At 58.0% G+C, this 24,810-nt stretch overlaps 14 protein-coding genes across 14 annotated transcripts; 9 read left to right on the top strand and 5 right to left on the bottom strand.

The window, feature by feature from the left end:
* Window positions 1-321: 321 nt before the first annotated feature.
* Window positions 322-1,492, top strand: C7974DRAFT_40325 (uncharacterized protein). Its single transcript, XM_046142809.1, has one exon. It carries the CDS (start codon window positions 507-509, stop codon window positions 1,203-1,205), a length of 699 nt encoding a protein of 232 aa, XP_045994288.1. The 5' UTR covers window positions 322-506; the 3' UTR covers window positions 1,206-1,492.
* C7974DRAFT_40353 (uncharacterized protein) lies at window positions 1,493-2,734 on the bottom strand. The gene has a single exon (XM_046142850.1). The coding sequence runs from the start codon at window positions 2,629-2,631 to the stop codon at window positions 1,780-1,782; it is 852 nt and encodes a 283-aa protein (XP_045994287.1). The 5' UTR covers window positions 2,632-2,734; the 3' UTR covers window positions 1,493-1,779.
* A 2,265-nt stretch (window positions 2,735-4,999) lies between these two features.
* On the top strand, window positions 5,000-6,067 carry C7974DRAFT_40321 (uncharacterized protein). Its single transcript, XM_046142802.1, has 2 exons — window positions 5,000-5,301; window positions 5,358-6,067. The coding sequence occupies exon 2, from the start codon at window positions 5,436-5,438 to the stop codon at window positions 5,952-5,954; it is 519 nt and encodes a 172-aa protein (XP_045994286.1). The 5' UTR covers window positions 5,000-5,301; window positions 5,358-5,435; the 3' UTR covers window positions 5,955-6,067.
* Window positions 6,068-6,941: 874 nt separating this feature from the next.
* On the top strand, window positions 6,942-7,720 carry C7974DRAFT_318092 (uncharacterized protein; the record flags this gene model as incomplete). The annotated part of the gene is made up of 4 exons (XM_046138633.1): window positions 6,942-7,160; window positions 7,228-7,364; window positions 7,434-7,561; window positions 7,620-7,720. 4 exons carry the CDS (start codon window positions 6,942-6,944, stop codon window positions 7,718-7,720), a joined length of 585 nt encoding a protein of 194 aa, XP_045994285.1.
* Window positions 7,721-8,109: 389 nt separating this feature from the next.
* C7974DRAFT_40277 (uncharacterized protein) lies at window positions 8,110-8,594 on the top strand. Its single transcript, XM_046142749.1, has one exon. The coding sequence runs from the start codon at window positions 8,277-8,279 to the stop codon at window positions 8,538-8,540; it is 264 nt and encodes an 87-aa protein (XP_045994284.1). The 5' UTR covers window positions 8,110-8,276; the 3' UTR covers window positions 8,541-8,594.
* Window positions 8,595-8,648: 54 nt separating this feature from the next.
* C7974DRAFT_416328 (uncharacterized protein) lies at window positions 8,649-10,595 on the bottom strand (the record flags this gene model as incomplete). Its single annotated transcript, XM_046143974.1, has 2 exons — window positions 8,649-9,431; window positions 9,498-10,595. 2 exons carry the CDS (start codon window positions 10,593-10,595, stop codon window positions 8,649-8,651), a joined length of 1,881 nt encoding a protein of 626 aa, XP_045994283.1.
* Window positions 10,436-12,876, bottom strand: C7974DRAFT_40293 (uncharacterized protein). Its single transcript, XM_046142773.1, has 5 exons — window positions 12,679-12,876; window positions 12,425-12,631; window positions 12,224-12,377; window positions 11,319-12,177; window positions 10,436-11,273 (listed from the first exon to the last, which is right to left on the bottom strand). The coding sequence occupies exons 1-5, from the start codon at window positions 12,760-12,762 to the stop codon at window positions 10,706-10,708; spliced, it is 1,872 nt and encodes a 623-aa protein (XP_045994282.1). The 5' UTR covers window positions 12,763-12,876; the 3' UTR covers window positions 10,436-10,705.
* A 43-nt stretch (window positions 12,877-12,919) lies between these two features.
* On the top strand, window positions 12,920-13,690 carry C7974DRAFT_465516 (P-loop containing nucleoside triphosphate hydrolase protein; the record flags this gene model as incomplete). Its single annotated transcript, XM_046146297.1, has 1 exon — window positions 12,920-13,690. The coding sequence occupies exon 1, from the start codon at window positions 12,944-12,946 to the stop codon at window positions 13,688-13,690; it is 747 nt and encodes a 248-aa protein (XP_045994281.1). The 5' UTR covers window positions 12,920-12,943.
* C7974DRAFT_401286 (mortality factor 4-like protein-like protein 1) lies at window positions 13,688-15,368 on the bottom strand. The gene is made up of 4 exons (XM_046142589.1): window positions 14,926-15,368; window positions 14,485-14,716; window positions 14,046-14,433; window positions 13,688-13,999 (listed from the first exon to the last, which is right to left on the bottom strand). Exons 1-4 carry the CDS (start codon window positions 15,093-15,095, stop codon window positions 13,818-13,820), a joined length of 972 nt encoding a protein of 323 aa, XP_045994280.1. The 5' UTR covers window positions 15,096-15,368; the 3' UTR covers window positions 13,688-13,817.
* An 80-nt stretch (window positions 15,369-15,448) lies between these two features.
* Window positions 15,449-16,073, top strand: C7974DRAFT_416324 (Cnl2/NKP2 family protein-domain-containing protein; the record flags this gene model as incomplete). Its single annotated transcript, XM_046143973.1, has 2 exons — window positions 15,449-15,754; window positions 15,807-16,073. 2 exons carry the CDS (start codon window positions 15,449-15,451, stop codon window positions 16,071-16,073), a joined length of 573 nt encoding a protein of 190 aa, XP_045994279.1.
* A 257-nt stretch (window positions 16,074-16,330) lies between these two features.
* On the top strand, window positions 16,331-18,126 carry C7974DRAFT_441601 (uncharacterized protein; the record flags this gene model as incomplete). The annotated part of the gene is made up of 3 exons (XM_046145372.1): window positions 16,331-17,211; window positions 17,331-17,738; window positions 17,800-18,126. Exons 1-3 carry the CDS (start codon window positions 16,681-16,683, stop codon window positions 18,124-18,126), a joined length of 1,266 nt encoding a protein of 421 aa, XP_045994278.1. The 5' UTR covers window positions 16,331-16,680.
* A 2,071-nt stretch (window positions 18,127-20,197) lies between these two features.
* On the top strand, window positions 20,198-21,667 carry C7974DRAFT_401282 (uncharacterized protein; the record flags this gene model as incomplete). Its single annotated transcript, XM_046142588.1, has 2 exons — window positions 20,198-21,528; window positions 21,580-21,667. Coding segments are annotated over exons 1-2 (1,340 nt in total), but the record flags the coding sequence as incomplete, so codon positions are not given.
* Window positions 21,668-21,894: 227 nt separating this feature from the next.
* On the bottom strand, window positions 21,895-22,812 carry C7974DRAFT_317200 (CobW/HypB/UreG, nucleotide-binding domain-containing protein; the record flags this gene model as incomplete). The annotated part of the gene is made up of 3 exons (XM_046138590.1): window positions 21,895-22,411; window positions 22,460-22,600; window positions 22,649-22,812. 3 exons carry the CDS (start codon window positions 22,810-22,812, stop codon window positions 21,895-21,897), a joined length of 822 nt encoding a protein of 273 aa, XP_045994276.1.
* Window positions 22,813-23,350: 538 nt separating this feature from the next.
* On the top strand, window positions 23,351-24,714 carry C7974DRAFT_40248 (uncharacterized protein). Its single transcript, XM_046142716.1, has 2 exons — window positions 23,351-23,855; window positions 23,901-24,714. Exons 1-2 carry the CDS (start codon window positions 23,612-23,614, stop codon window positions 24,641-24,643), a joined length of 987 nt encoding a protein of 328 aa, XP_045994275.1. The 5' UTR covers window positions 23,351-23,611; the 3' UTR covers window positions 24,644-24,714.
* Window positions 24,715-24,810: the final 96 nt, after the last annotated feature.

Below are 24,810 nucleotides of genomic sequence, written 5' to 3'. Positions count from 1 at the left end.
CGTCCGTGGTCTTAATACTCGGCATATTAAGTTCGCGAGATACGTCCTGAATTATCTTACCCAGCGTGCTGGGACGGCTAAATACTATACATATACAGACTAATCTTACCACAGGGTATTGCAAAGCACGGTGCATAGAGCCAAGCACCTAAATCGGTACTTCAGCTCGCATCTCAAGTGACGACGGACGCTGGACTAGACCACCTGGGCGGCGAAATGTTCTGCAGACACAGTGTCTGAAACAACTAACGCACGAGCGTCGACGGTGGCTCAATACTCGGAGCCCTTGGCTGCATTTACGAGCAAGCGTCGGAGTGACCTGGTCGCTATCTCGGTGCACACAAGACTATGAAGCTGAGCAGGCACTGCCAGGGCACTGCAACAACCAGCCTTAAGTATACAGGCATCCTCCAAGCAGCTTATAATTAGCTCAGCAGACAAACCACGCACGCCCCCATCGCCAATCATTAATCCCCCGATCGACATCGTTGCAGCAAGTCATCAACATGCAGCTCAAAAGGCCCGAAACCATATCATCTGCAGCCTGTGTCCACGACGCGCCCCCATCCATACTATGTAGTGACGCACAAATCCCACCACACACCGGCAGCCGCACAACACCCCCTAGCACGCAACGGGCGAGAACGGTTGCCCAATGCAGCGTAGCAGCAGATCTGGTCTGGATCGCCCGCTATCTCGCGACCGCACGGTGGGACGGTGGAAGTGAGGGACGTTGCACATGGGTACCTATGCTCTACGAGACAGCACGCCACGGCCGCACCGCGGATGCACGCGCGACCCGTCCCCGCGACCGCAGATGCTGCACGACTACCTCGCCCGCCTCGCGACGTGCAAAGCCTGAGGCCCGAAGAGCGATATGTCCATCTCCAGTCACCCCGTCCAGCGCATACACCCCCAGACAACCACACGCCCTGCACACACACACCCCTACAGCACCCGCCCAGGAGATCCACCCACCGTGTACTATATATCACGCCCCTCAGCGGAACTACCCGCATCTACTTATCCCTAACGCCCCGCCTCCGCGCCCGATCCGCCTCCCGCTAGTCAGTAGGGCCGCGCCGGGCCTAGACTGCGCTTTGGTGGCGGGTGGATGGGCGTTGGGTGGCGGGGCTGGGGTGGGTGTGTGGGAGCTGCGCTTGGGGTGTGTGTGTGTGGGTATCTGGGCTTTCTGCGGGGGATGATCGGGAGGCGGAGACGTGCGGCGACGCGCGGAGCTATGCCTGGCTGGCGACGGTGGCGAGACGTAGGAGGTAAGTGGCTGGCATTACGCAGCAGGGCGTGGATGGCACTGTTCGTCGTCGGTATTGCCGTCGATGTGGCCGCAATCACCGTTGCATTCGTAGTCGGGATGAGAGAGATGCTGGAAGGCAATGTGGGAAATCTAATCTGCAGAGACTAGTCAGTTCGGCTCAGAAGGCGGGGAGGATATGAATGCTGCGGGCGGGGAGTGGAGAGAGCGGGGAGGCAGAGAGCAACGATTCAGTGAGCCGCAACGTGGTGTCAAACGCAATGTCTCGTGAACTGCTAAACTGCTCGGTCTAGCATTGCATCGCTTTGCGTGGCTCCCAAGCCGGGTATCGTAGCCGCTCCACCCAACACCTGTAATACACACGTTCTCGTTGCGTTCCCCCCCCCCCCTCCGCCAGCATCAGCACTTGATAAAGTGGAGTCACCCCGCCCAGCCCAAACTCCGCACGCCAAACAATAATAACCCTGCGCGCCGAAACTCCAGTGTCTAGTACCCATCAAAGCGCTTCACGGATCCGTCAGAAACTCCTGCAGCGACTCGTCCTCCACCTTCCACGTGCGTCCCCCGCCCGCCCCCCGCAGCCGCGCATTATCCGCCTTCAGCGCATCCCGCTCCGCCTCCAGCCGGCGGATATACTCAATCGCACTGGCCAGCACCATCGCCTTGCTGGGTTTCGGCTGGCCCATGGCGCCCGCCTCGCCGCTCTGGGGCAGCGACGGGACCGCGCGGCGCAGCCTCTCGAGCTCGGCGTTGAGGCCCTCGCGGTACTTGCGCTCGACCTGGTTGTGGGGCAGGCGGCCGGTCTTCTGGGCCTTGGAGTGCGGCGAGGCGGGGCTGGAGCCCGCGCGGTCGAGGCGCGGACGGCCGCGCTTGCGGGCGCGCGGGGGCGGGGGGGAGTCTGGGGCCGTGTCAGGGGCCGAGTCAGGGGTGGGTGGCTGGTGGGCCGGGGGCGAGGCGCTGAGCGAAGGGGGGGTCGACGCGGGTTGGCTGGCTTCCTGGCGCGGGGAGCCCGCGAGCGAGAAGCCGAACGAGAGGTGTTCGGGCTTACCAAACGGGACGGCATCCGAGGGGTGTCGCGAGGGGGGGTACGAGCTGGTTCTGTTGCTCGGGGTGGTGCTGGGCGCGGACATGCCAGCGACGGGCATTGTGGGGTTGAATGGCGGTTGCTCCTTGGGGAAGGCCGAGGACATGTCGCCCGGGGCGATGGCTTGGTCGAAGAAGGAGTCGAGCGAGTATTCGGGCGATGTGGTGTAGTTGTCTGCGAGGTAGCCGCCCCCGAATTGATCGGGGTAGGAGAGCATCTCCTGCGGCGGGGAGTAGTCGGGATTGGCTCCACTCGGGTAGCCGGGATAGTTCATTGCCGAAGTGAATGAAGACGTGGATGTATAACGACAGTCGATGGGGTGGTGGTTCGGTGGGTATATGGGATTGATATGCCCAAGGCTAAAGTACAAAGAAGGCTGACAAGTTACAGTGAGTCGATGCGCCGACGGCAGGACCCTGCTTTATGGTGGTGTGGGAGACACGAGCCTCTTCCAAAGCGTATCGACGATTCCAGAGCTGTCAGGAACCCAACACGGCAATGGCTGTGCCTGGGTTGTGTGGCCGAGCGCCAGGAGGTCCGCTTTCCGAGCTTGCTGCGTCTCGCTTGTTAACTTCAGGGCAGAATAGTCGAAATGCATGCGGTTGAAACTTAAAACCGTAATTCGGCCGTTGATCCTTCATCTCCTACCTACCAACACAGCAGGTTGATCCCTCCACTTCCGCGTTCCCCGTAAGTGTGCGTGCCTAAACCTGGATCCCACAGTAAGCTTCCGAGGACATTAGACGTATGCGCCTGTCGAACCACAAACTGCCCATGTCGGTCTGCCTGTTTTAGAGCGGCACCTGCTCGTGGAGTGGGGCCATCCCGTGCCCGTTGATTCGTATTCCGGCGTGGCTCACGCGCGCGCCGACATGACGTGCCGATTCGTCGAAGGGATGCGGCACAGGGAACCGTACACAGACGACAGCAAGACGCCTCGATGGGCTGTCAAAGACCGATGGACGCTGAGCCTGCCGTGCCACAATGGCAGACTGCGTCGCCGGCAATCTCTGCAACACCGAGCCGGATTATTGAAAGTACCATGCGTGTGGATACTTCGCCACCCCATGACTCCCAAGAAAACTGCTGCCGTAGGATTGCGTGGAAGCGAGCGGCTCTCGTTCCACGGTGTAATTCGCTGGCGCGCGCTCCGACGGCCACCTCCACAGCACAGTTGATCAACCGAACATGACGTCGATCAGGAACGCAAACCCCAGCTGTTGCTGAGGATCCTAGGCACCTTCATCTTCACTCGCCGATCCTGGCTGCTCGGAGATGGCGCCGCAGCCGCACCTCTGCAGCACGCGTACGACGTGCGAGGCATTGACAGCAACAAGTCGTCGTCGGCGGGCCGTTCCTCTGCGCTCGCCGCTCGGGTCCGCAAACCGAGCCACGATGGTGTGACGCACCAGGCTCTGCGCAGCAGCAGACAGCGCGGGCAATCCCGCCGCCGCCAAACAAGGCGGTAAGGCATTCTAAATAAGGCGAGAAAGCGTCGATAAGGCTGAAGAAGCGACGTTGGATCTGCTCCCAGGCGTCCATCCAAGGTTTGCTCCGCACGTGTGGCCTGCCAATTTTCGCGCGGCGCCCGTCCAGCGCATGGACTGATTGTCACGCCATGATGGTGCCATGCGGCCCAAAGCGGCAACTTACTCAGGCGCAGCGAAACCCACCGAGGCCTGCACGTGCTGCGCAGGCCGGTGCGTTTGCTGGCGAGCAGTCAGCACGCTCGTTCCAGCTATTTCGCAGGTAGGTGGTACGCAAGCACGTTCTCCACGCCCATTCTTCGCGTTCCCGTTGAGGCGCACGTATCCACTCTGCGCCTCAGTCGCACTCGAACGCCCACGCGCACGCTGCCTGGGAGCCTGCGAACGTGCGTGCGAGCGAGCGTGCGAGCCTGTGCCCTGCCCTACGCCTCAGTCTGCCCTACGCCTCAGGCTTCGTGGAACCATGACCGTGAAACCGCCGCACCCACCGCAGCCGCGCTTAGCGCCGTCCGCCCACACGACATCCGCGGCCCATGGATCGCCCCTGTTATAGCAGGAGTAGCTGTTATAGCAGGCAGTAAGTATGAGTAAACAGCTCGGCCGCGAGACCGCGAAGTTCAATCAGCATTTACCATTGCGACCGCGACCTCGGCACCTGCACCTGCACCTGTCGTTGCCCGTCGCATTAGTGATCGCCCAGTGCCTAACCCAACCTCGTCCCGCACCTCTCGCTATGACCAGCATCGCCCTCGACGCTCGAGGCCAAACGCCGTGAGACGACAAAAGCCCATCCACGGAGCGATGAAGCCGCAGAGCTGCAGATGCGAAGGGGAGATGAGTCGAGCTAGCAAGCCACCGCGTAGGAAAGTTTCCCAGTCGCCCTCTCGTCCACAGAACAACGTATGGTACGTACTTCGTACACAGTGCAGCACGCAGTGCAGCGCACGCAGTGCAGCGGGCCACGGGGCCTGAAACCTTGTTCTGCGAGCTGCCTTACCTTGGCCTACCTCCTTACCTGACCCTACCCTACCCTACCCTACCCTACCCTACCCTACCTCCTTACCTTACGCACCCAGTCCGTACAGCCATGGCATATACACACCTACCTAGTACAGACCCAAACCCCCCAGCCCTAGCCCCAGCACGGGCAACACCTCCCAGTCGTTTCTTTACTGTGTATAGCTAGTGCAGTTCTTACCGCCCGGCTCTTACCGCCCAGCCCTGCACTGCACTACAGCCCGCCACTCCCCGAGAGCGAGGAACCTTGTAGGGTGGGAAAAGGACCGTTTGACGCACTCACTGCATTACTGCCTACTTAATCGAACGCTACCTACTTAATTGACGGGCACCGTACCCGTGCTTCCCTGCCCATATTTGTCTCTCACTGGTTTGTCTGCCGACCGATACGACGCGCATGGGACCCAAGGGGGGAGGGAGTCTGCCCAGCCGACGGAACAGTCAGCTACGTCTTTTCTGGGGCGCTGAACGTGGTCACTGACATCGTTATCGTCAGTGTTCCGCAGCCTTTAGTCTGGAGTCTGAAAATAGAAGTATCAAGAAAGAGGGGCTTGAGTTTGGCGTTTGGGCTTGGATGTCTGTAGCTCGTAGGACTCTGCGCAGTAGAGCACGCTCGTGTGGGTATATTGCTAAGGCCTTTCACAGGGCCTTTGTGGCCTCGGTAGCACGGCTGGTGCTCACGGTCCAGCGGTCTCGTGCCGAAGACAAGACGTACTTGGCCGCTTTGATGGGAAGATGGGCAGAGCTCGAGCTCACATCGAGTCTACTTACCGTTTATTCTCCAGTCGTGCCGCCATGTATTAGGTGGCTTCGAACAGGCGCTTGCGATCGGAGCGGGGTGTTGATCTGGGGCACTCGCGTGGGGGCGAATGAACCGGTTGAGCCGAATTCAGAGCCCAGGAATACATATGCTGTCGTGACTCTTCGACCAATCAAAGACATTCCTGTTGACGTTCGAGAAGACAGGTTTGGCATGCCCCGTTCGTTGCAGCGAAACCAGGGCAGAGAGCAGGCTAGGCTTGCGACAGACTTTTGGTTTGAGAACAGGGTAGACAGAGACAGCGATGAGATCGTTTTGTGCAGAGATACCTGAGCGTTGAATTGGTGAGCATGGCAGCGTCTTTGTGGTTAAACAATCGACCTTTTTGATAGACGGAAGCCCTTGAAATGCGTAGGACACACATCTCTGTAGCACCTAGAGCACAGTTGAAAATGAACATGTGCTCTGTTCTGTGGATAATCGGGACTTCTACTAAAGATTGAGGAGAATGATGCAAACACTACATCATATAGTCCCCAGATTGCGGACCAGCATCTTTCAAAGAAGAGAGTGACAGAAGAATAGCTACCGTTCTCCTCTCTTTCTCAGAATCTTATCTCATTCGGCAACATATTCTTTCATCGTGATCACCCATCAAACCTGTCTTTTACGGAAGCGTTCCTCATCTCGATAAGGTTATGAGGAACAGAGGAAGAGGACTAGATCTTGATGTGTCGGAGACAGCCTCGTTACCAATACTTCGGGAGCCAAGAGATCGAACCTACCAAATGCGGCGCGGAGGCGTTTGCTCCGTCCATGCTTTTGAACCAGAGATTCAGAGTGGAAACTCCACTCCATCCACAAGGTCCCTGCAAATTGGACGCCTTACTAAGTGACATCCTAAAGAGAATCGGAGGTCATCCCTCCACATGCTGGTAACTTAAGATACCGTGACCTAGGTATATCCTAATAGACAATAGGTACCACGAAAAGCGTCGCCGATATACAACAGCCGGCTCAATCAAGAGTGTAGGTATGCGCTCCAGATGAAATGTGGGACAGCGCTGGGCACAGAAGCCACCTTTGTTTCGAAGAGATGGCATTGACCCGCCAAATGGTGATTTGCAGGGACACGCACCTAGGTAATGATGTCTATGCAACGTACTCTCACTCGTGAGAGCAAGGACGATCAATGGAGGACGTGCACTTGTCTCTTGTATAAAGACCGAGTTCGGCAGCATGCTGTGTTGGAGTATCTCATCCACAATCACACTCGTTACTACCACCTTTTCGTCTGCTTCATAACTCCCCGCCGTCAAGATGAAGATTTCAGCCATCGCTTCTGCTCTTTCAATCGCGTCTGCTTCGGCGGCCGCCGTTCCTGAGACTGCCTCTCCGAAAGGCCTCGAGACCCGTCAAGAGACGGGCTCGTACACCATCTCGGGCCTCGGAGCGCGCAAAACGCAGGTCACTGCTGCAGGAGCCAACTCGTTCAACATGGCCATTGCCATGCTCGAGACCGAGCGCATGGACACGAACGTAGGAAGAATTCCCACAGCCAGATCCCAAACGCGTACGTCCACTAACAAAGACCGCGCACGTGTAGTATGCGTATGGCGACAACAAGCAGAACGACGCTGCCAACTTCGGCATCTTCAAGCAGAACTGGAGCATGCTTCGTGTGTGCTGCAGCCGCTTCAAGGGCCAGCCGCAGTCGAGCTGGAACAACGGCGCGGTGCTGAAGTAAGTGTCTCCCTGCCACCCTTGACGCCATGCCCACGGACACGCGCTGATCACGACATGCGTACATAGCTCCAACCTGAATGCCGACGTGCAGTGCTTGAAGGACTGCCAGAGTTACTATGGCCGAGACAAGTGGCTGGCCGGCCACCGCAATGGCGAAACGGGGCTCAACAACCCGAACACGCAGGATATCAACAGTAAGCGACGATACCTTAGGTACTTGGGCTGCAAGACGTGCAACTGACGCTTGGGTAGACTACATCAACGGCGTCAAGTATATTGAGCAGCAGTTGTTGACGCAGCCAAACGGCCTGACGAACGATGTGCGCTACTACATCTATGTGGTCCCGATCTAGGAGCGGATATTAAACTTACGTCGTTAGCTGTAGTAGACAAGATAGCAGTGTAGCCCCTTTGCCGCAGTTTGGGTTATACTATAGGAAGTCTACTCTTATCTAAGTACTCATGTATATAGTTATAGAATACTACCGTACGCAACAACTTTTGTGCCACAGGCAGAGGGCCTTGGCCTGTTTTGTGGGATTTCTCGCTACATACCCGTATTTTTCGTGCTCTATCAATACAATCATACTTCATAGATATCATACATAACAACAGAGAATACTCATATATAAGTAAATACTTCTCTGAACAACACAATCTTCTTAATATCTAAAACCTTGACCCTAGCCTTCGGTCTACCTGACCCCACCCTACCCTACCCTACCTCCCTCACCTTACTCCACCCTACCTCACCCTACGCACCCAGTCCATACAGGCTCAGCCATGGCACATACACGCCTACCTAGTACACACCTCAACCCCCAGCCCTAGCCTTAGCCCTAGCCTTAGCCTCAGCCCCAGCCCCAGCACGGCCAACACCACGCAGTCGTTTCTTGACTCTGTAGAGGTATGCAGTTAGTGCACTCCCTTATCGCCCGTCTCTTACCGCGCAGCCCAGCCCAGCCCAGCCCTGCACTGCACTGCACAACCAGCCCTCCACAGGCAATCGCTCTCCCATTCCCTAACTGCAAATGCCAAACTCTCCAACACTGCACACCTCCAATTCCCGCACGTGCACACTTACGCACGTGTGTGCGGCGGGGACAGGAGATGAGAACCTTATCACAAAAAAAAGGGCCGTTTGACGCACTCATTGCATTACTGCCTACTTAATTGACGGGAACCGTACCCATGCATTCCCTGCCACTCAGTGATCCAGACACATCCTGCCACTCAGCGATCCAGCCCCTCAGTGATCCTGCCACTCAGTGATCCTGCCACTCAGTGATCCAGACACATCTCGCCACACCCCTTGCTGGGCCCTTTGATCCAGAGATACACAAGCACCGTCAAGAGCGGGATAAACACCACCGACGTGAAGATGATGTAGCGCCAGGCAGGATACACGAGTGCCTGTTTCAGCGCTGTGCACGCGCCGCATGTCCACTTCCACTTGCTGCGCGGCGTCGCGCACGCTGCAAGCTGCATCTGCTGCGTCGCGGTACCGTGGGCGGTCAGATCGAGCATCGAGGCTTCGGGGTCGTTCACGTCGACGCCCAAGGGATGGCGGTGCGAGAAGCGTTTGTTGTTGAGGCTCACGAGAGTCTTGCGGTTCGTCTCGTCCTTCAGCTGGCTGTCGACTATCGCGTCGCCCTGGTCCTGCCATTCCTTGTAACGTCGCTCGAGTACTCCGTCCGTTTGCAGCTGTTTGATTTCGCGGATCTTGGCCGTCAGGGCTTCGTAGGTCTCGCAGTCCCTCAGCTCCTCGTACAATCCACCATCGAGCTTCTCAGCCTCGATGTTGGCTCGCTTTAAGCGGTCTACTATGTGTATCCACGACAAGTTACCTCCGGCATAATCGAGGACTTTGGCAGGGTTTGGCAGTTGGCGCCATCGCCGCATGTGTACGATGAATTCGAGCACGTTGCAGTAACGTCGCTGCACTACCGCGTGGCGCCTGAGGAAGTACAACTCCAATCGCTGGTCTGTGTACTTCTTTTCTTCTGTACACTGTGTCGCGAGCCCTTGAGTGAGCCATTGAGACTTTCGGAAGGGGTTGGGCTCCTAGTCGTTCCAAAGACAGCATAGGATGTTCAGTAGTGCAGAGTCGTAGCCGGTCAGCGATGCGACGTCGAGCCCCCTGGCGGCTAGCAAAGCCTGTGCCTCATCTGGCAGAAGGATTGGCGTCTCAACGATGAGCTGCAGCCGCATGACGAGGCTGAGAGGTCCAAGGACGTACGGCACCGAGCTGCAGAGGCGGAAGAGCGGTTCTCCCGCATACTTCGTGACGTAACGGTGGTGGTGCATATCCTGGGGTCGAGGTAGATGAACCTGTCGCTCGTACGGTGGGTTTCCTCGGGTGTAAATAGACCGTGGACCGGAAACATGAGGATAGTCGTCGTCGCCTTCAATGACGGAATAAGGGACGTGCGTTGTGTTGGAAGACGTCGTTAACAGTATACCGGGTGGTTGAGACGAGCCACCTGCATCTTGCGTTGTATTGGAAGATGTTGTCAAGAGTATACCAGGCGGTCGAGACGAGCCACCTGCAGCTTGCGACGGTACAGAGGAGGCATGCTGCCCCACACCAGCTGGCCCATTCGGCTTGTGTGCGTGCCCTTTCCATCTGATCGACTTGGCGGACCATTTACTAGGTCCCGGGAGCTTATCGGTAGGTGGTCCTGCACTCGCCACACCTTCGGCCTGAGGGCGAGGCAGAGACAAGGCGGGCTGCCCCAAGTCGGCTGGCGGCAAGAGCGCGCGTCCCTTCCCCTTGTCCAATTTGCCCTCGGCAACATTTTTCTCGCCGTCTAGCGAGCCCGAACCAACATCGCCCTCGGGACCAATAACAAGACCCGAGGTGTCAACGAGCGCAGCAGCATCGGTCGGCGGAAGTGGCGTCGCATCAGTGAGCGCAACAGTGTCGGAGGGTGCAGGCGCAGCGTCCCGAGCATCAAGAGCCGAGAAATCCCACGACGGCTCTTTCAGCGTGGGAGAAGCCTGCATGTTGGCTCCTGGGGCGCGAGACCCGGTTTGCTCGGTGTGGTCGCCCATCGTGGTGGCTGGTGTTGATAGTGAGAGTTGGTAGTGGGAGTTGGTAGTGAGGGATGTTGGATGTTGGATGTTGGATGTGATATGTGATATGTGGTAACGTCTGGTATCTGGTGAGATGTCTGGTGCGAAGAAGAAGGGAAACGTGAGCGAGACGGTAAAGTAGGTTACTCGCATGACGAGGCGAGCTCACAACAACGCCCTCGAGGCAGGCGCGCATCGACCCAAACAACCACCACGGCAAGCATCACCGCAGGACCAGCAAGCAGTAACGAGCCACGCCGCGCTCAACGCTCTTCATTCAACGCCTTCGCATCCTCGACCACCACCCGCGCCACCCTCTTCAACACCGCCTTGCAATCCGCCTCGCGCCACCGCTCCCACGCATCCAACCCCTCCCCCGCCTCGATCTCCAACGTCTCGTACCCCTGCTTGATCACGCCGCTGACCTCCTCCGGGCTGAAATGCCGCCCCTTCTTGCCATCCGTCAGCAAGTCGTGATAGTGCTGCGCGACATTGACCAGCATCTGCAGCGCGCCCGAGGACCCCAGCGCGTACGCGTCGCGGAAGCGTGTCAGCACCGCGCCCGTCTCGACGAGCTTGTAGAACAAGTCGTCGTAGGCGGCGGAGTCGGGCAGGAAGGTTTCGCCGCTGGAGACGGCGTGGGCGAGGACTGCGACGAGGGAGCTGATCATGGTGCGCGATTTGGGGTGCGAGTTGATGTCGCTTTCGTACTGGGTGAGGAAGCGCAGGAAGGAGAGGAGGGTGCGCCAGAGTTCGGACCAGTGGTAGGCGAGGCGGGTTTTGGTGCGGCTGAGGTAGGAGAGCAGGCGGAGCAGGATGCCAAGGGAGAGACTGGGAGTGTTAGCGTGTGTGGGGTGGTAGCGAGGGCGGGCTTACATGTAGAAGTCGACGTCGAGCCGGCGCCGCAGGTTGTGGTTGATGCCGTCGATCATGAGATCTAGGATGACGGCGGCAGGTACTCGATCGCCTGCGACTTGCGGTAGGAAGGGCTGCCGTTGACGGCACAGGCGAACGGGCATCTTGCTATCATCATTGCATAAGCGCTTCAAAATCTCCTTGTCTTCCACTAATATCTGCAGAATGAACAAACAGAGGTGCGTATACAACGCAGATCTTGTCGACCGGTGTGCATGTTGAAGCAGATACGACGTCATCGACAGATAGGCGCTGAACGGCGACGTAGCACCCTTAGTAGCGGCCGGCAACGATGTGAGGGTGAAGCAAAAAACCTTGTTCGCATTGACGAAATCATACGTTGACAGTAACACGCCGATCTCCGGCCCCGGCAGCGTCGCAAAGAGCGATTTGGACTCGTCAGGATTCGGGGTCGGCGTTGTCGGCCGCGATCCTGGCGCAAGTACACCCAAGCCTATTGTCCGCAGCGTCGACCCCAGCGACCAGGCCTCCGGCACATCGTCCTGGATCGCGACGTAGGCGTCTCTAATATCTTGGCACGTAGACCCGAAACACGTGATCATGTCGCGAATGATGCCGTCGTTGACGAAGTCGTCCAGGCGCAGCCGATACGGGTTCTGGAACTCGAATTTGTTGTAGTTGGCGAGCAGGCCGAGCAGGTACAGGGCCGGCAGCACCTGGGCGCTGTCGTCGGTGTCCTGGACGTATTTCATGAGCGACGGGAAGAGGTCGCGGTGCGTGAAGTAGGACGGCAGCGCGGTGTGGAAGCCCGCTGCGGTGATGGAGAGGGTGGCTCTGACAGCTTTGCGGCGCAGGGGCACTGCGTCTGTCAGTACTGGCCGCGACTCCCAGATCCCTCTACATACGTGTGCGCCCCGTCCGTATCACCGTGTCCAGCATGGTAATGAGGTCGGTCATGACGGCGTCCGCATCGTGCAGGCCAGCGAGAACAGAGATGATGTCGGAGCTCGGGTTTGTGTACTTCTTGGTCAAGGCGGCGTCCAGGAAGACTGTCAAGGTCTGGCTAGTGAGCCACGGGGTACATCTCAAGGGTCTGGCGTTCGTACCTCCAGCGCGACCTCGTCCGAGGGTGGTTTGGCTAGCTTGGCCGTCTGTATGGCGCGGCGGAAGAGCTGCTGCGAATGCGCCTGGCGGTGCAGCATCTCGTCGGGGGAAATGGCGCCCAGGATGCGCTTCAGGCCGGCGGAGTCGGGGCGGTGCAGGAAGAACTCCTGCCAGAAGCCCTCGGTGAGCTCGACATCCTCCTCTTCGTCCTGCGGCTGGTGAGCGACAAACACGCTGCGGGCCGGCACATGCGCACCTGGAACAGGGTTTCGTAGAGGCTGATGATTTTCGGCTGGAACAGCTCGGGGCGTGACACTTGCGTCAGCGGCGAGGGCTCCATGGCGGACAACTGCACAGGTCGGCGAGCCGCGAGGATGCGACAGGAGTGTTGTATGATGAACGTGTTGCGCGGCTCCCAGAACTAGTGGACCCTGGGCCGATCACCCCCACACACCCCCGCCGGTCACGTTCTGCGCGGCCAACACCACAGATTCGCAGTGGAAGTCCCACCAAAAACAACAATGTCACAACCACCCCTCCTAGTCGGCATATCCGGGCCCTCGTCGTCAGGGAAAACCACCCTCTCCCGACTACTACGCGACACCTTCCCGCCCGCCTCCCTTACAATCCTGCACCTGGACGACTTCTACCTGACCGACACCTCGATCCCCGTGAAGAACGGGATCCAGGACTGGGACTGCCTGGAGTCGCTCGACCTGCCGAGTCTCAGGAACGCCCTGCTGTACATAAAACAGCACGGCAGGAGCCCGGACTGGCTGGCCAGCAAAGAGGACCAGAACAGCGTGGGTGAGCATGGCGTTTCAGAGCGCGTTGTAAATGAGCTACGGAGAGAGGTGAGGGCGTTGGTGGATGCGAGGCCGGAGTGGCGCGAGCGCCGGATCTGCATAGTCGATGGGTTTCTGCTGTTTAGCGAGGAGATGCGCGAGATTCGTGAACTGTTTGATGTGCGCATGTTTCTGCGCACGAGCTATGACACGGCCAAGAGGAGGAGAGAAGCACGAAGTGGGTATGTCACGCTGGAGGGGTTCTGGCAGGATCCGCCCGGCTATGTTGATGACATCGTGTGGCCGAACTATGTCAAGGATCACAGGTTCCTGTTCGAGGACGGCGACGTGGATGCTGAGCTAGACGAGGATGTCCTCGAGAAGACAGGGATCTGGGGGATGCCAAGGGAGGCAGAGGGGGATATGGAGGTGTGTTTGAGGTGGGCGGTGGGTGTGCTGGAGGATGTGATCAAAGAGACCTAACAAATGATACTGTATTATGATTACGCCTGACGCCGTGGCTGCTGCCGTCCAGTAGGCATGTCGGTGTCGACAACTGCGCAACCCAAGTGATGATACAGACAAAACAAGAAACACAAAACGGTGCCGCTCAGGTGCTACTCTTCACTTTGTCAATATACGCCTGCCCAGGGCTCTCGTACACGGAAGAGAAGAAGGCGTTCACTTGCGGTTCCTTGGACAGCCACGTGGTCATCCCGCTAAGCTCCTCGCGAAGACGGTTGATAGCCTGGACATCCATGTTGGTCTGAGCGATGAGCTCGGGCATCGAAGCTACAACCTGTCAGTGATGCAGATGACATCATATAGTCGAGCTTACCAAAAAGGCGCAAGAGGTGCTCGCCGCCGTAGATCTCCGACATGGACTTGCCAGCAAGGTCGTTCGTCGCTTGCTCGGTCTGCGTCAAAATATCGAAGAACTGTTCACGCTCGAAACGGTAGAGCAGCAGGCGACCCAGAGTCTTGTTGAAGTACTCCTTCAGGCCCTGGATCACTTCCTCCAGGATGTCGGCTTCGGTGTTGCTGCGATTCCCTGTGGAGGTCGCAAACGCAAAGTACTCGTCCAGGATGATGGCAGCTGGCTTGTTAGCCGGCAGCTGGACCAGCTGCAAGTTCTTGGTGATGTTCTCCCAGTCATCAACAAGCAGGCTCTTCAAGCGGTCTGGCATGTAGATGCGCACAGCGCGCTTTTGCTGGAAGGTTTCCTCCTACATGAATGGTTAGAATGTGAAGATCAAGACGAGAACGTCTGGGTATACCTTTTCGAGATCCTGGTCACGCATGCGCTTCTGGCCTCGGGGTGCGGCAGAGACGGACGTCTGGCGCTCTTCACTTCCCCGAGTCGAGCCTTGCGCCTTCTTCTTGACGGGCGGGGGCTGCGCGCGAGCGGCACGCTGAGCTTGGAGCATCTCGTGCCGCAGACTGTTTGCCAGCTCACGGTTCTCCGGGTTGAGCTTGCGAAGACGATCTTGAGGCACCCAGTCGTCCCAGCTGAATTGGTCAGCAACGGCAGCTAAAGATGAGTCCGGCTTAATGTGTGAATCCGAGCTGTGCTCAAGCGTTGCTGGTGTGTTGTCGAGTTGTGGTACTGAAGTGGCCGACAGGGTCGAGTGGGCGAGGTGCCGACGTGGTTTCCACGTCCGAGGCAGCCAAAACCAGACACAGTGCAAACGCGGTAGAAAAAGAGGGATTGTACATACGTGTTCTTCCAGCCCTTGTAGTGGACCTTGTACTGGAAGCCACTCTTCTGGTCGTCGCCCTCGTTCGGCTTCACATCAGTGACCTTGGCCTCATAGAGCAGCTCATGATGGAAGCAGAAAACCTTCTCATCCTTGCGGTACGTAGGATCTGTAGCAGCTGCAGGCGCCATGATTGTCAATCCAAACTTGGAGGATGGTGTTTGGGGGAGGGAGAGCACGGCGGATGGAAAGGGTGAGCAGCGGCACACGTATCTCACGCTGCTGCTTCCTCGACGCGCCACGCAACGTGTCTGCCCACAACAAATACCAAGCCTGGCTGAACCAAGAGATTCGACGATTTTGAGCAGGCCGATGATGGGCGGAGTCGTGTCGCGCGACTTGTAGCAGCCGCATCCACGGCTTTTCGTGCGCACGGACGGCACGCGACGCGCTTCACGCAGCCTCGACGAGTGCTTCACTCCCGCTTCACTGACGCGCCCGTCGAGCACCCGCTGCCTCCCGCGCGCGACGCCCCGCCGCAACTATGTCGTCGGAAGCCAAGCTGCTCGGCGACTTCCTCCTCGCGCCCGCCCCGCTGCGCGACTTCATGACGCTGCGCCAGTTCACCGACATCTTCCCCCGCAGCCACCGCGAGAACCCGGCGGTGCACGACCTGTACCGCGAGCTGCACCGCCTGCGCGAGGCCGAGATTGGGATCGTGCGCGATGACGTGGCGAAGGAGGTAAAGCGCTCGAAGCCGCTGCGCCGGGCGTATGCGCGCGAGCGGCGCCAGATGGACGACGCACGCGTCGCCGGCACGGATGCGGTGGCCCTGCAGATGGAGGACGAGGTGAGTCTGCGCGCAGGTTGTATTGCAGGGTTCGGATGGTAACGCGGCCCAGCTCGCAGGCCACGGCCGTAAGACGCCGCACTCACTGCAGACGGTCCACGCCAGCATCGAAGACTCGTGTCAGAGCATCGAAGCGCAGATCGCCGCCATGGAAGAGGAGAACCGGCGGGCGCTGGCGGAGGTCCAGGAGGCGGTTGGTGCCCTGAGCGACCTGCGCCATGGACGGTTCGTGCAGTCAGCCAGCGGCGAAGACATTGGAGAAGAAGTACTGGCGGCGCTGAGGAGACTTGAAGCCGTCTGCGCAGACCCGGCGAGCTGAGCATGGTGCCATTGCATCCGAACGCCACGACGCGTATCATTATGCCGTGGGAACGCCACGGACGGGCATCACTACAGTACTGGCAGCCTTGCTAGCACGATACCTCCAAGACCACTGCTAAGCACAAGTACTTCAGGTAATAGTCCTCAAACACATGGTCCTAGTCATAGTACTAGTCATGGTTCTGGTCACGGTTATAGTCGTGGTTCTAGTCATGGGCGTGGCTTTACCATGTATCCACAATGCATCGCTACGGACGTTGATGCCGAGCCCAGCGCGGTCGTCACGAGACGACCTGCACTTCTGCTCTAGCACTACCGACCTACCAACGGCACTCCTCTCTAGAGACGGATAGCCAGGCACGAGATCCCCGGTCCGGCTCAGGAACGTCGACAGAACATCCGGAAGTACGTCTGGGACGCGCCATCTGATTGGCCACCCGCTGCATAGCAATCAAAATAGATGAGCAACCTCAATATCCCCAAACACAACACTCGCTGATCCTACGTACTTGTCAACACCCGTCCGCAACCCTCAACGTGTCCCCTCTGACCCTATAACAATCCACCCGCCGCTCACCCACAATGCCGCTCAACCCACCCCAACCATGCATCTCCCAACCATACACCTCCCCACGCTCCTCTCCCTCGCCCTCCTCTCCAGCGCTACCTCCTCCGCCCCCCCAAACCCCTCCTTCGCCGGCATCAACCTCCCTCAACTTCAATACCTCACCCCCTCCGCGCGCGATGCCACAATCCTCTCCCTCGTCGCCTCCAACGTGCGCGTAATCCGCCTGCAGCTGCGCCCCACCAGCCTGCACACCGACTTCGAGCCCACGCTCGGCACCTTTGACAAATCGCTGCTCGACCAGACCGACGACGCGCTGGCCGCCATCCACCGCCTGTCCGGCGGCCGCATCAAGGTCGTGCTCGCGCCGCACGATGCGGGCGCGCTGCTGCCCGGCGGCGAGGTGCCGTGTGACGCGTACTGCGAGGGCCTCGGGGGCGCGTATCTGGATTTCTACAGCGGCGAGGAGTGGCGCGAGAAGTACTGGACGCGGCTGGAGGTGCTGCTTAGGCACTATCCGTCGAAGAACTTTGGCGGCAGGGGGTGGGGCGAGCTGGACGAGGTTATCATGGTGCGTATGCGTGTTCCCCGCGGCTTCTCTGCAGTGTTGTTTATGTTCTCCCTGTTGCTCGCTCGCTGGCGTCGTGGTCCATGTCGTGATCAACAAAGTCCTCACTCACCCCCCACCAGGCCGTCGACATCCAATCCCGCCCCTTCGCCCCCATCCACCCGATCCCCGCCGGCGAGCCCTGGCTCTGCGCCACCGCAACTTACCTGCGCACGCTCCTCTCCCCCTCCATCGGCGTCTCCAGCGGCGGCGTCTCCGGCACCCTCTCCCCCGGCGGCACCGAAAACGCGCCCGCCGCCGTGCTGAAGTGCGACGCCATCGACATCGTCGGCGTGCACGCGGGCCCGCAGCTGTCCAGCTCCGGGCTCGCCGCGCTGGAGGACGTGATGGCGGAGGCGCAGGAGCGCGCGGAGGCGCGAGACGCGGGTGCGAAGCCCAAGCTGCTCCTCGTCGAGTCCTGGACGGGGCCGCACGATGCCGACGCGCTGGCTGCGCAGGCTAGGGCGCTGGACGAGCGCGGGATACCTTGGGTGCGTCCCCACGCCCTTCCCCTCTTACTGTTTCTCTTGAGATGGCCACTAACGAGTGTAGTTGTACACCCACGTCCCGCCCTCCAACACCTCCTCCGCCTCCGCCTCCCCCCCAACCACGCCTTTCACGCCCGCCGCCCTCGCCGCGCCCTGCGCCCACGCTGCCTCCTCGCGCGCCCGCGCCGGCTGGGCCGCGTACCTGCCGCCGCTGTCCTCGCTGCCGCCTTTGCCGCTTGTCGCTGCCCAAGCACAGGCGGACGGCGGTGCGGATGGCAAGGCCGGAACGGAGGAGGGCGCGGTGGATATGAACGCGCTGTTGCAGGGGATGCTGGGGATGGATTTGAACATGAGCGCGGAGGCGGTTGCGAAGGCTGTTAAGGGGCTGTAGGGGCTGTAGGGGCTGTATGGGCTGTAGGGGCTGTATGGGCTGTATGGGCTTAGGGAGTTTCGCGCGGCGGCGATGGCGATGGAGACGCAAGGAGCTTTACGCTGTATGCAGATGTGGGCGAGCAGCACATCGTGGCTTCGCCGCGTCGCGCGGTGGCATGCACGTGACGAGAATAAGGTTCTTCAATAAAGAGTATAGTACTGCGTAGGTGTTCCCGTGTCCGTCTCACCATGTCTTGGTATGCGTAGCAAACCGCGCGAACGCTCCTATCGCGGTCCGGGCCTCGGGCGCGAGAGAATGTAGTCTGATCTGATACGAGGCGGTGGCAGGGTGGGAGTTGGCGCGGAAAGAGGGTGATTTGGATGCGGGGAATAGTGAAGTGGTGTTGTGTATTGGTTAGTTAGTTGGTGTCTTGGGAGATCCATACGATCTCGATTCTAAGCATTCAGTTCTGGGTGTTCAGTTCCTGATTCTATTCCGTGTTTCCAGTTTCTCGGTGGGGTTGAATGTACAGACAAGCATTCTCGCACATCGTGGTAGTTCAAATCGTTTAACTACCACAATCACATGCTCAGGTACCCACGCACCCTAATTCTAGATAGCTCTAAGATGCGTGTGTACCAACGTGAAATGTAAAGGACTTAAACCCACTACATGATAGTAGTGCAGGGTGCCTAAAAGGGGTAGAAAAGCCAGATGTGTCTCTATCTGTAGGGCTAATCTACTACCTAGCTACTTACAGAGGTTACAAAATAGTAGTAACATCAAAACCCCAGGCTAAACAGAGATAAGGAGAAGCTTGCCCTCCTATAGAAAGTCTAGTACCCAAGATATCGACAGTCCAACAACAAGGCTTCCCCACGGTGTCCCCAGACTAAGCTAGTCCGCACGTTCTGGCCAGCACTTAAATCAACCATCCAGGCTGAACGCGAGAAGCTTGCAGAACAAAAGTGCGGTGTAGAATTACACACAAAAACCGTCGATCGGCGCTTGCTCCTGACAGCTTGTCACACGACGCCGTTTCAAGCCGTACGCACCACGGCAAGTCGCAGACCGACAATCCAAGTGCCACGAGCAAGACGTCAACCAACCACAAGAAACCATATTCACTCAGTCGTTGTATGCCGAGCAGGGTAACACTGCTACTAGCCACCTTCACCGCTCCAAAACATCCCAGGCTGTAAACAAACAGCCAGAACAGGAATCAGCGTCTGCACAGTAAGCAGCTTAGCGACGTTACACACGCCCAGTCAGGCTATGCGGGATCTGCCAAGTCGCATCTGGCTGGTATCAGACCAGACATGGATTTCTACTGGGCCAATAGGAAGGTACGCCTGTATCCGCGGTATGATTTGTGTGACATGACAGCAAGAGATGATAGATACAATCGTTGGCGTGCGAAGGCTGGGGCGAGCGGCTCGTTCTCGCTGCTGCCGGATCTGCTGTGGAACCGTTGGACTGGGAGATGATAAGGATATGGGGGCTTCGACGGTTGGGGGTGTGTGGGTGGTGCGTTGGCCGCGTTCTTCGCGCGCTGTGTGGCCTCTGGTTAGGTCGTCGGCGTTAGGTTTACAGTATCGAGATATATAGCCAGGCTATATAGTCTGTAGGAAGGTGGACACGGTCTGTGGGTACTATGGCTGGGTGTATTCAGCCTTGCACTTGCTAAGCGCGGACTCAGCAAGCACGCACCGCACCCCTGCAGCTAGGCGGTCTCAGCGTCTTGCCCCTGCGTGGATCTGCGAGTAGATGGCAGTCGGGTATTTGTTGGAGTCGCAGAAACCCAATGAACAGGATATGCGTTCACGACAGGCATGCTGAAGCGACAGTCCGAGCGTCGAGTGTTGGGTGGCAGGGTACTGCAGCTGTGTACCCTGGAGCTGTGTGTGAGCGGACGAGAAGACAAGTCACTTCGTGAAGTTTGTTGACCACATATCAATGCGTTTTGACGGGGTTTCCTCTGTATCTTTCTCTTCTTTTCACTGTCGATTCACGCCACGCAGCCTGACGGAGATTCAGTGATGAATATGTCGATAAAGCCACCGGCCGTAAAGACGAAGACTGTGCCGAAACCAGGTTAGTGCAGTTGACAGATCCGCCTAGGTATGTGATGCTAACTGCATGCCAGCCACGCTAAAGCGGAAGGGTACGGCGACGGTGCTGAGGGCTGGACAGAAACGTGCTCGAGCGGACCGTAGCGCCGATGAGGGTGCTGACGACGACGTTCCTCTTATCGCTTCAAGGCGCTTGTCAGTCCAGAATCGCGTCGATAGCGGTGTAGCTGGAACTCCTTCACCGCGGTCGCCAACTCCAGGCAGCAATCTTCTTCTGCTAGCAGGGCCTTTCGCCGATCAGCTTTTACAGCAGTCGCCAACATTTGCAGGGTGGAGGGACGCGAACTCAGACCTCACAGACCGTACTACTGAGTTAGAACAGAAATGGGAAGGGGACGAGGAAGACCGACGTTCGCTTCGGAGAGAGGTTCGCAGTCTGGAGGGTCAGCTGAACGCAGAATCCCGCCGCCTTTCCAACGACCACACGCAGCTGAAGAAAGATGTTGGAGCCAAAACCACTGCACACGAAAATGCGATGCGCGAAGAAAAGGAACGTCTGAAAAAAGTTATAGCAGGGCTGGAGCGAAAGATCGAAACCGACGAAGCAGCCATCGCCCGACTTCAAGCAGCAGAGAAAAAAGATCATGACATGCGAGCCAAGGAAATCACAGAGAAACAGAAAAATGATGGAGACATGCAAGCAGCGCGGCAAGAATACATCAACTTTACTGAGAGGCTCCAGCAACACATCCAAGACGAGGTCGAGCGACAAATCGGCCCTGCACTCGCGGACTTCAACCAACAGGCCACTGAAATCAGAAATCTTAAGCACACCAACACGCAGCTCCAGACCACGATACAGGGTCTCCAGACCAAAACACAGGCATGGCAAACAAAATTCGCCAAGCTCGAGCAACGCTGCAACGATCACGCAGAAGAGAACATCGAGTGCCGCCAAGCTACTACGGAAAATGGGAACGACATCTCATTGATGAAGGCCGGGCATGTGGAAAACTTCAAGAAACTGTCCAGGCGCATGTCTCGATGCGAGGAGAAAGAGGACGTCCAGGGTTATCAGGAAGCCGTCGAAGTGCTCCAGAGGACCTCTGACGACACCGCGACCGGCCTTAACAATCTGCGCAGGGAGACCGACGAGCTCAAGGCCGAAGGACGCAAGGCTGCTGAGCAGCTAGGCGCTCTGTCGGGTGAGATCCAGCACGTGAAGACCAAGCAAGACGAGCTGCACACACGTGTCGACACCTTGAGCCAGATGTTGAACGCAAATATCGTGGCTTCGCAGAATATATTGAAGACGATGGCGTCGGCTGAGTCGGAGCGGCAGCAGCAGGTAGGTTCTCAAGAGAAGTACTTCGTTGGATGTAGCTGACGGCTCTGTTAGGTTTGTGATGTGGTGGCAGTACTTACGCGATCCGCGGAACCGCCCCAGCCGTTCTCTGAGGCCGGTCTACGAGAGGCATTCCAAAAGGTATGGGTGCATGTCTACAGTGCTGGGTAACAGCTAAGTCTCTGACAGGAGCAAGCGAAGCGCTATCATGAGCTTGCTAAACGTCAGCAAGACGAATGCCCAAGCGGCTCGGAGCTGTGTGGAGATCAGATGAGTACAGTACACAATCCAGGTGACATCAAATCAGGCGAAGCGCAGTAGCAGGACAACAGGCGGCGCTGCGACCTCTCAGGCAGTGACATTCGGCATCTAGGACATGCTGTAGCTCCTCTCCTTGCCCTCCTCGGCGTCATCCATCAGCGTCGGCTCGAACTTTGACTTGCGTGCCTGCGTCGCGCCCGACGCCTTCCACGCCGACAGAATCAGATCCACAATCGCATCGACGCCCTGGCCCTTCTTCACCACGGCGAAGATGGTCGGCCCGCCCTCGCGCATCCTCCTGCTGTCCCGCTCCATGACGTTCAGATCGGCGCCGACCGCCTCGGCGAGATCGATCTTGTTGACGATCAGCAGGTCCGACTGTGTGATGCCCGGGCCGCCCTTGCGCGGGATCTTGTCACCGCCGGACACGTCGATGATGTAGATGATGAAGTCGGCGAGCTCGCGGGAGTAGTTGGCAGCGAGGTTGTCGCCGCCGGACTCGATCAGCAGCAGGTCTGTGTCGAACTTGTGGTGCAGGTTTGTGAGGGTCAGGAGGTTGACGGAGATGTCTTCGCGGACTGCGGCGTGGGGGCAGCCGCCTGTCTCTACAGCGACGATGCGCTCGCTGCAACAATCAGATCATTGGTTCTTCACTACTCGTTATTAGACTTACGCTGGGAGAGCCTTGTGCTTGGTCAGGAACTCGCCATCTTCTCTGGTAAAGATGTCATTGGTCACTGCTGCGACACTGAAGCGCTGTCGGAGTGCTTTGCATAGAGCCAACATCAGAGCCGTCTTTCCGGAGCCTACAGGTCTGTGCATGGTCAGTATACTTACCCCAAAGTACATGCTGCAGTCTTACCCTCCAATGCCTACTGTGAACGACCGGTCTTCCCAATCCCTGCCCTCGATGATGGGCATTTCGCGGCCCATGAAGCTGCCCGGCCCGTCCAGAATCTCATGGGTGTGTCCATGGTCTGCAGCTGCGTGCGAGTGCGAGTGATCGTGTGAATGATCGTGCGACATTGTGAAAGCTACCGAGGTGTGGTTGCTGTCACCGTAGACCCTGGTGTTGCGAGAACGAAGCTTGAGATGGCGGGGCACACCAGGGACGATGGTGGGGCTTATCGCTCCCCTCATCTCCCTCCCCGTCTCCAGATCTCCACCTACAATCACGGCCCATCACGTCCTTGCCACGATCGTCACTGTGTATTTCGCCAGATTTCTGGATGCGCCAAATGTGTGGCTCAATTAGAAGATGACATGATCGCTCCAGGCAAGGCAGAGCGGCAGACGCTTTGATCGCACGCTGGCCGGGATCATGGCTGCGCCGCGGTCTGTTCACCGCGGTCTCCCCTGCATTTTATCAACGCACGCGGTCCTTCTCATATGATGCGCAATTATATCTCGCGTACCTGAGCGCCTCCACTAGCATCTTCCCAATTGTGGGTTTGACGTTCCCGCATCGGTGCGCTTCGCGACCGCTTTGGGAAAGATTGTCGTCGACGCAGCCAGCAGCTTCACCAATATTGCGCTATGCATAGCGAATACGATGACATTCCCACTCATCTCGGCGGCAGCTGTCAGGTCAGCCGCGATTCATGCGTCGGATGATGCGGTGCATTAGGATGCAAATTCCAATTCCTTCGCGCAGATATGAGAAGACGTCGTCTGCTTTCGTCCTGTTTGGACCCGGATGCGGTGCGCTCGACTCACGGATGCCTTCTTGAAGTTTGCTCGCCCACATTGATTTTCATACCACCACACTCTTTTACTATCGTTGACGTTTGTACGAATTGTTTGTTTAATATTTAAATACGGCGCCATGTGGAACAAGTCGCAGCACACCTCGCTTCTGCTTTGGGACATCGACCGCGAGTTCCGGAACGCATACGAGCTTTACGAACAGGTGCGGTCAAAGTCCAGTTACAAGCGCACGGCGTGGGCGTGCCTGGCCGTCAAGAGTCAGGATGACGCCCTTGCAAAGGTCCTCGACATCGGACGGGAAGTAAGGCATTTTATGGAGAGTGGAAAGAGGCGGTTTGGGTCAGCATTCGAAGAAGGCGATTGTGAGTGTGACTGGTGAGAGGTATCGACTGTACTGACGTTACCAGCTTCATGCCACACAACGCTCGAAGCGCAACTCATCCGCCTGCAGTATGAAGTCCGTGAGCTCCTCTGCGACAGCGCCGTGTCCGACAAGATATCCATACCGTACAACGACATCATTACGACCGCAAAGAGCATCCGCCGTATATGTCTGGAGGCCTTGCAGGCCCAGTTTGAACGCTTCTCAACGCCCGCCTCGCTTCTGTATCTGCCGCCCCCACGCTTCAAGGTGCAGTACTGCTCCTTCGCCACGCAACTCCGCAAAGACCTCGACTCGTCAGAAGGGAGCACTCTCAAGACGAAGAAGCTACGACCGCGCGACCGCCACGATGACCGCGAGATCTGCCCCGACTGCGACACATGCATCTCTACTGCCACGCACTCCGGACTCCCCGATGCGCGGTGCATCCTCTTCACGTCACACGTGCGGCCCGAGGCAGGCAGCAAGGCCAAGAACGCAAGCTACGCATGCTCGAGCTGCTACAAGACCTTTGACGATTCGTACGCATTCCTCGATCACGTGTTCCAGAAGCAGATCGGCAGCGACCGGAGCTGCCTGCGCCTCTCGAGCCCCGACCTGGCGATCCACGAGTTCGACCCGTCGCTCATCGAGCAGTGCTTCAAGAACTGCCTTGTCAGAGAGCTGTCGCGGACCGCGGGCAAGACGACCATCAAAGGTCAGATCACGGTGCAGGAGAGGGAGATCGAGGTGCGGTTGAACAGTTTGCGGAGCGCCACGTCGTGGTAGCCGCTTGAGATCGATATGTTCCGTTCATGTATTACGCCATATACCCTAGACTTAATGTTTCTTCGCAGCTACGAATGTTTAATGCCATACACACCACTCTATGCGTTCTCGCACCCAGCGTTACCACGTCGCTACAACTACTCATACCAAATAGAATCCAGCCTCGC

The sequence above is a fragment of the Boeremia exigua genome (assembly GCF_020726555.1).
Source record: "Boeremia exigua strain MPI-SDFR-AT-0100 chromosome Unknown C7974scaffold_10, whole genome shotgun sequence".
Taxonomy (NCBI): Eukaryota; Fungi; Ascomycota; class Dothideomycetes; order Pleosporales; family Didymellaceae; genus Boeremia; species Boeremia exigua.
The sequence above is the reverse complement of the archived record's forward strand: the minus strand, read 5'-3'. Positions and strand labels throughout refer to the sequence as shown.

Excerpts from the sequence above, each read along its gene's own strand:
- C7974DRAFT_40325 (XM_046142809.1), top strand. The coding sequence starts at position 507 with ATGCAGCTCAAAAGGCCCGAAACCATATCATCTGCAGCCTGTGTCCAC.
- C7974DRAFT_40353 (XM_046142850.1), bottom strand. The coding sequence starts at position 2,631 with ATGAACTATCCCGGCTACCCGAGTGGAGCCAATCCCGACTACTCCCCG.
- C7974DRAFT_40321 (XM_046142802.1), top strand. The coding sequence starts at position 5,436 with ATGTCTGTAGCTCGTAGGACTCTGCGCAGTAGAGCACGCTCGTGTGGG.
- C7974DRAFT_40277 (XM_046142749.1), top strand. The coding sequence starts at position 8,277 with ATGCAGTTAGTGCACTCCCTTATCGCCCGTCTCTTACCGCGCAGCCCA.
- C7974DRAFT_40293 (XM_046142773.1), bottom strand. The coding sequence starts at position 12,762 with ATGGAGCCCTCGCCGCTGACGCAAGTGTCACGCCCCGAGCTGTTCCAG. Across the intron at positions 12,632-12,678 it reads TCTACGAAACCCTGTTCCAG|GACGAAGAGGAGGATGTCGA; the intron begins GTGCGCATGTGC and ends CACCAGCCGCAG. Across the intron at positions 11,274-11,318 it reads CTCGACGTCGACTTCTACAT|TCTCTCCCTTGGCATCCTGC; the intron begins GTAAGCCCGCCC and ends TAACACTCCCAG.
- C7974DRAFT_401286 (XM_046142589.1), bottom strand. The coding sequence starts at position 15,095 with ATGGCGCCTGCAGCTGCTACAGATCCTACGTACCGCAAGGATGAGAAG. Across the intron at positions 14,717-14,925 it reads TACAAGGGCTGGAAGAACAC|CTGGGACGACTGGGTGCCTC; the intron begins GTATGTACAATC and ends TGACCAATTCAG. Across the intron at positions 14,434-14,484 it reads GTGACCAGGATCTCGAAAAG|GAGGAAACCTTCCAGCAAAA; the intron begins GTATACCCAGAC and ends CCATTCATGTAG.
- C7974DRAFT_40248 (XM_046142716.1), top strand. The coding sequence starts at position 23,612 with ATGTGGAACAAGTCGCAGCACACCTCGCTTCTGCTTTGGGACATCGAC. Across the intron at positions 23,856-23,900 it reads AGCATTCGAAGAAGGCGATT|CTTCATGCCACACAACGCTC; the intron begins GTGAGTGTGACT and ends TGACGTTACCAG.